This window comes from Mus pahari, chromosome 18 (assembly GCF_900095145.1).
Source record: "Mus pahari chromosome 18, PAHARI_EIJ_v1.1, whole genome shotgun sequence".
Classification (NCBI taxonomy): domain Eukaryota; kingdom Metazoa; phylum Chordata; class Mammalia; order Rodentia; family Muridae; genus Mus; species Mus pahari.
The window spans coordinates 46,417,593-46,424,579 of record NC_034607.1 but is presented as its reverse complement, the minus strand read 5'-3'; the positions used below and the strand labels follow the sequence as shown (position 1 = coordinate 46,424,579).

Here is a 6,987-nt window from a genome sequence, read left to right as displayed (position 1 = left end):
CTTGCCTCTTGCCTCTTGCCTCTTGCCTCTTGCCTCTTGCCTCTTGCCTCTTGCCTCTTGCCTCTTGCCTCTTGCCTCTTGCCTCTTGCCTCTTGTGCTGGGATTAAAGATATGTGTCAACACTGCCCAGCTAACAATTATAGTTTTAATCTCTGATAATATGCTGACATTTAGATAAAGTTTTTCCTTTACTTGACAAGATTCATACATGAAAATTGACAATTTAAATTTTTCCAGAAAAATTAAGGTGATATCTATTTGTTTTTCAATTGTAAGTCATATATCTAACATTTAGACTAATAGGTACTGTTGATTCTTTGTCATTTTGTTGGCTCAGATAATTGATCAAATAATATCTTACAGTGTATTCATCGGGACGTAAAACCTGAAAACATCCTAATAACCAAGCAAGGAATGATAAAGATTTGTGACTTTGGATTTGCACGAATTCTAAGTAAGTACAATCCTGCTTAAGCTATTTTGTCTAATTCAAATGACTGGAAATTGGTATCATTCAGAGTCAGTTGACAATTCAACTAGGATTTATCAGGTAACATTTCTGCGTGTTTGGCTCCACAGGAGTGGAAAGGAACCGTAAGATGCGTTTCTGTTCTACAGGCACTTATAACCTAAAGTAAAGGAGATGAAAAAATAAAACAAGGGCTGGAGAGGTAGGTCAGTGGTTAGGAGCACTGATTGCTCTTCCAGAGGTCCTGAGTTCAATTCCCAGCAACCACATGGTGACTCACAACCATCTGTAATGGGATCTAATGCCCTCTTCTGGCATAGCTGGTGAAGACAGCTACAGTGTACTCATATACATAAAATAAATAAATAAATCCTTAAAAAAAAAAATAAAAATAAGACAGTTGGCCATGAAGCACTAAAGCAGATGGCTCCCTGGAGAGAGATCTCAACATGGGCTTGAGTGATTGGAAAAGCTCCACAGAGCTGGTGGTGCTAAAAGAGTCAGCTGGAAGTAAAGAGCCTACAGGATTCAGAGACAACGCATATCAGCCCAGGCAGTGAGGGCCCGGAGGAAACAGAGAGAGATAACTAGTTCTAAGCGTATAGGAACCTGTGTTAGCAACACACACTTTACTGTGGGGTTCGAGAGTCCGCAGCACTCCGGTGACACCCAAAGATGTGACCTGAAGAAGGGCCAGGTTGAAAGGAAGTTGGCCAAGTTCCCTGAGGTTGCTGTGCCCTGTGGTGCAAAGCGGGAGGACCCAGATGGTACCCACTTCCTGTCCTGTGGCTGAGAAGAGAAACTGACAATCGGAGATACTCCCAAGCCAGGAACTACGTAATAACTGTTCATCTCGTGGAGTAGAAGATCCTGGTTAGAAATGACGGTCGCAGCCGGGCGTGGTGGCGCACGCCTTTAATTCCAGCACTCGGGAGGCAGAGGTAGGCGGATTTCTGAGTTTGAGGCCAGCCTGGTCTACAAAGTGAGTTCCAGGACAGCCAGGGCTACACAGAGAAACCCTGCTGTCTCGAAAAAACCAAAAAAAAAAAAAAAAAAAAAAAAAAAGAATTAATTAGTATCCACTTAACTGCTGAATGAACTATAAACAAAACCTACAGAAATAAATGTTTTGTGGTTTATCAAAAAAAAAAAAAAAAAAAAAAAAAAAAAAAAAAAAAAAAAAAAGAAATGATGGTCACAGCTTTGTCGCTGACACTAGAGAGATGGCTCAGAGTAGAGTGCCTGTCCTAATTACATAGGGAGTTTACAAGTCTGGGGGCCAGAATTTGAATTCCCAGAAGTCATGTAAAAGCTGGATGCATAGCACGCATTTGCAATCTTGGTGTTCCTGGGATGAGATGAGAAACTGAGATAGGAACTCCAGAAACTCGCAGCCACATAGCCTCAAGGATGCAGCAGAAAACCCGAGACTGCCTCAAACAGGGAAGGATGAAGGGCTGACGCTGGAGGTTGTCCTCTGACCCACACACTGGTGCGTACACCTGCTGAGTACAAATACTCAAACATACCTACCAAATTTAAAAAGAAGGAAACTGTTCAAGACACCATAAGCACAGACAGCAATGTGAGCAAAACTGCATGGGAAACACATGGCGAGTGGCGACGGGGCTCAATTGACAGAGTTCTTGCTTAACATGCCGGGAGCCCTGCACAAACTGGGCGTGGAGGAACAGAGTTGTAACCCAAGAACTTGAGGAGGTAGAGACCAGAGGATGGGAATTTCATGGTCATTCGTTATCCTTGACTACATAGGAAGTTTGAGCCAGCCTGGGCTACACAAGACCTTGTCTCAAAAAAAAAAAAGAAAAAAAAAAAAAAAAGCTTGTATAATTTTATAAAAGAGTCATAGTAGCCAGGGTTATTTTCTGTTCTTACTGTGAGGACTATTGATTGATGAATGGCAACCCTTGCATTCTGCGCTGTCTTTTGTAGTGGTCAGATTGTTGTCTGTGTGCCCCTTACTAAGAAAAGCTGTCACCCAACTATAATGATGCACACCTGTATATCCAGCTGTGTACAGATGAAGCAGCACGATCCAGACTGCAAGGCCAGCATTAGCCACACAATTAAATCTTGTCTCAAGCTGTAGTGGCTCAGCAATCCCGAGCTTAGGAGGCAAGGCAGGCAGATTTCTATGAGTTTGAGGCCAGCCATGGATGGCTATACAGTAGAACCCTGTCTCAAATACACAAAACAAAACTGTCTGGCATAGTGGCACATACCTTCAGTCCCAGCACTAGAGGGACAGGGACAGACAGATCTCTGTGAGTTAGAAGCCACCCTGGTCTACTTAGAGAGTTCCAGGACAGACAGGGCTATATGAAGAAACCCTGTCTCAAAAAGGAAAAAAATGAAAGAAAAAGAAAAACGTGTTTATTTCAATTGCGTGCACCCCACAGAACACGTGTGGAGCTTAGAAAATAGCCTGACAGAGTGGGTTCTCCCCTGCTACCATGCATTCCCAAGGATAGAATTCAGGTGGTCAAGGTTGGCGGCAAGCACCTTTACCCACTGAGCCATCTCACTGGCCCAGAGCAGTATCTATCCCCCAGTTCCTGCAAGCCAGTTTTACCAACTTTTCTCCCACATGACTCCTGCCACTGAAAGGTGTATTGGAATTGACCATCAACTTCCTCCAGCCTCAGAGAAGAACTGGGACTCCAGGACTCCCAGGTCATGCAGTATGGCGGGACCTGACCATGGGCACTGCAACCTTCAGGGCAGTAGGATGTGTCCAACCAGGGAGATTCTCCCAACTCTCCACAGTCTGTCCATCAGACAGGCATGACTTGTGGTCCAAGGAGTCAAACCAAGTTGTCACAATAGTCCCAAAAGATGAACATAGGCAGAGTCACCGGGTGGAGCCATCCAAGATGGCAGTAGTCTCTATGGCTGCCAGAATAGACAGCCACAACCCATGGGGCTTAAAGCGACAGAACATGATCTCTTGGTCCTGTCCTGTCCTCAGCGGCTCTAACTTTCCACTGTCTATCTGTCTCTGTGTTCCTGTAAGGCCACCTTGTAAGAATACCAGCCCTGGGACTTGAGCATGTGGCTCAAATGGTTAAGTGTTTGCTCTACATCCACGAGGATCTGAGTTCAATCCCCGGAACCCACATTTAAAAAAATAAAAATCTAGATATGATGTTGTACGCTTATTTTACAATCTTGGTGCTGTGGAGAAAAAGGCAAGCAGATGCCTGGCGCTGTGCTGGTCAGACAGCCTCGGCAGACTGGGAGATTCCAGGTAAAAGGGAGAATCTCGGTCTCAAATCAAGGTAAGGGTGGGGATGTGGCTCAGATGCCAACGGTCTACCTAGCACACAAGAAGCACTACATAAACCAGGTATGCGGCTCACCTCTAATCTCAAGGCCTGGAAGGTAGAGTTCAAGGACAAAGTAGATACTTGAAACCCTGTCTTTAAAACAACAACAACAAAACAAAACAAAACAAAAGGGACAGTGGGCTAAGGAATGTCACCTGAGGCTGATCTTTGGCCACACATACTCATGTACATGTATATACCTGATGCCCTCTTCTGGAGTGTCTGAAGACAGCTACAGTGTACTTACAATAATAATAAGTAAATGAATCTTAAAAAACAAAACAAAACAAAAAAACCTTAAGTGTCATGACAGACATTTTCATGCTTGCCTGGGACAATTGTCCCACGTTCTCCAGCTAGGGTGTTCTCCATGCTCACTGGGGCCTTGGCTCAGCATCAGGAGGACCACTGCCTCTGACTGAGCTGCTGCTTCAGGGAGTGGGTCAGGGAGTGGGTCCGAGGTGCTGGAGCCATGAGATGATGACTCACTCAGCTGCCTGATGCTCTTCCTTCACAGTTCCAGGAGACGCCTACACAGACTATGTTGCCACCAGGTGGTACCGAGCCCCTGAACTTCTGGTGGGAGACACGAAGTACGGTTCCTCTGTGGACATGTGGGCCGTGGGCTGTGTTTTTGCAGAGCTCCTGACGGGTCAGCCACTCTGGCCAGGAAAATCAGATGTGGACCAACTTTATCTGATCATCAGGACGTTGGGTATGAGTTGCATTTTGTGGCTTTCGTGTTCATTGTAGCACCCATTTGGTAGATGCTGGAATAAAAGCAAGAAGCTCATTGCTTCTCCAACACTCTGCGGGGAAGTTCTCTGGGCTATTGTAGCAGAAGCCCAATTCTGTCTGAACACACAGCGCCAGCAATGAGTCTGCAAAGGCCTTGCCAAGAAATCCAGTCTGACCTAAATGGCAGCCAATGTTTAAAGTAATATTAACGTAATTCATTTGTATAATACTTTAAACGTGAATTCTCAGTTTTAAGAAATAAATCCTTGTAGTCTTGAGAGATGGCTCAGGGGTTAAGAGCATTGATTGCCCTTCAGAGAAGCAGTTTGGTTCCCAGCACCTGATGCAGGTGGCTTATAACTGCCTGTAACTCCAGTTGCAGGGATTCAACTCCTCTGGCACTACACATGTGTGTAGCCATCCACTCCAACATACGCATAAGTGAACTAGAACAACTCTCTTTTCCCAAACCAATCTTTTATTATTTTCTTAGTATGTTTTTAATTGAAATAGAATTATAACACATTTTTCCTCCCTGTCCTCTCTCCAGCGTCTCCCATTGATCTTCCTTCCAACTCCTTACATGCCCTCCCCCACTCTCAAGTTGGTAGCTTATGATATTGTTATATACATACACATATATGTATATGTGTGTGTTGGCTGGTTCTGTGTCAGTTTGACACCAGCTAGAGTCATCAGAAAGGAAGGACCCTCCGTTGAGGAGATGCCTCCATGAGATCCAGCTGTAAGGCACTTTCTCAATTAGTGATAAACTGGGGAAGGGCCCAGCCCATGGTGGATGGTGCCATCTCTGGGGTCTTTAAGAGAGCAGGCTAGCCAGGCGTGGTGGCGCACGCCTTTGATCCCAGCACTCAGGAGGCAGAGGCAGGCGGATTTCTGAGTTAGAGGCCAGCCTGGTCTACAGAGTGAGTTCCAGGACAGCCAGAGCTATACAGAGAAACCCTGTCTCAAAACAAAACAAAACAAAACAAAACAAAAAAAGAAAAAAAAGAAAAAGAAAGCAGGCTGAGCAAGCCATGTGAAGCAAGCCAGTGAGCAGCACCCCTCCATGGCCTCAGCTCCAGCCTCCAGCCAGGTCCCTGCCCTGCTTGAGTCCCTGTCCTGACTGCCTTTGATGATGAACAGCAACACGGACATGTGAGCTGAGTAAACCCTTTCCTCCCAAACTTGATTTTTTTTTTTCCCTGATCATGGTACTTCATCGCAACAAAAGAAACCCTAACTAAGACCATGTGTATGTATACACACACACACACACACACACATGCACACACACATACATGCACACACACACACGCACACACACACTTTCATTATTTGTGGGTATATGGTTTCAGGACTGACCATTTGGCACTGGACAGACGGTGAGGAGCTTACCCCTGAGGAGGCTGACTGTCCTCCCAGCAGCCATCAGTAGCCTGTTGTTCCTTTTCAGGAGTGAGACCCCAGGAACTTCCTCCTTCTGCATTAGCACATCTGGCAATACTGCTGCCCTTTGCTTCAGTCTTGTTTATGCAGCCATTTCTAGGAGAGACTCTTTACAGCAGGCTTCCTGGAATTCTGGCTCTTACAATCTTTCCACCCCTTCTCCTTGGTGTAACCTGAACCACAGATAATAGAAGCCGTGATGTCGATGTGTGTGTGCCTGTGTATCCATTGCTGTGGGCTCCCCGTGATCAACAGAGTTCTGTATCATGTTCAGTTATGGTTGTCTGTGATGGTCTCCATTTTCCGTAAAGAGGCTTCTTTGATGGAGGGTAGTAGCTGTACTTACCTGTGGGTGTAAGTGCAAGATTTAGAGTGTGTAAGGAATTATTGCTGGTCTAGAAAAGTGGTTGTAATGCATGGTCCATGACCTCATTAGGCCAAGGAAGCTGGTTCGGTTTCTGGTACCGTTCCACTGACTTAGAGACTTCCCTCCTGTCAAACAGGCCTTCAGTCCAGTCAGACACTGGTTGCCTGCCACCTATGCATCTCTTGCCATGTTGGTTGTCCTGGCTCACAGACGTTGCAGCTGTTCAGGACTGTTTAACTATTCCTTCCTTTGGCAGCTCACATTGTGTTTTATAGAAGTAAAAAAAAAAAAAAAAAAAAAAAAAAAAAAAATTAAAATAACTTTTAAAAACCTTTAAGGAAGTTATATTTTATTTAAAGATTCTCTTTATTTTGGCCAGGTGTGGTGACACATGTGTTTAATCTCAGCACTTTGGAGACCAAAGCAGGAGAATCCCTGTGAAATAGAGGTCAGCCTCGTCTCCATGGGGATGTTCAGGCCAGAAAGGCCATGTAGAAAAGACCCTAGCCCAAAAAACAAAGCAGAACAAACAAACAAACCCACCACCAACAACAATAGATATCTTTTAGTGTGTGTGTGTGTGTGTATGTGTGTGTGTGTGTGTGTGTGTGTGTGTG

General features: G+C 45.1%; 1 protein-coding gene across 2 annotated transcripts in view; it reads left to right on the top strand.

Moving 5' to 3' along the window:
- Cdkl4 (cyclin dependent kinase like 4) overlaps positions 1-6,987 on the top strand; it is a 55,578-nt gene that overhangs the window by 26,349 nt on the left and 22,242 nt on the right. For both annotated transcript variants that reach the window (XM_029531441.1, XM_021218366.2), the window contains exons 5-6: positions 364-454; positions 4,334-4,531. In XM_029531441.1, the coding sequence (XP_029387301.1) occupies positions 364-454; positions 4,334-4,531 (289 nt within the window). The remainder of the gene's footprint in view (positions 1-363; positions 455-4,333; positions 4,532-6,987) is intronic.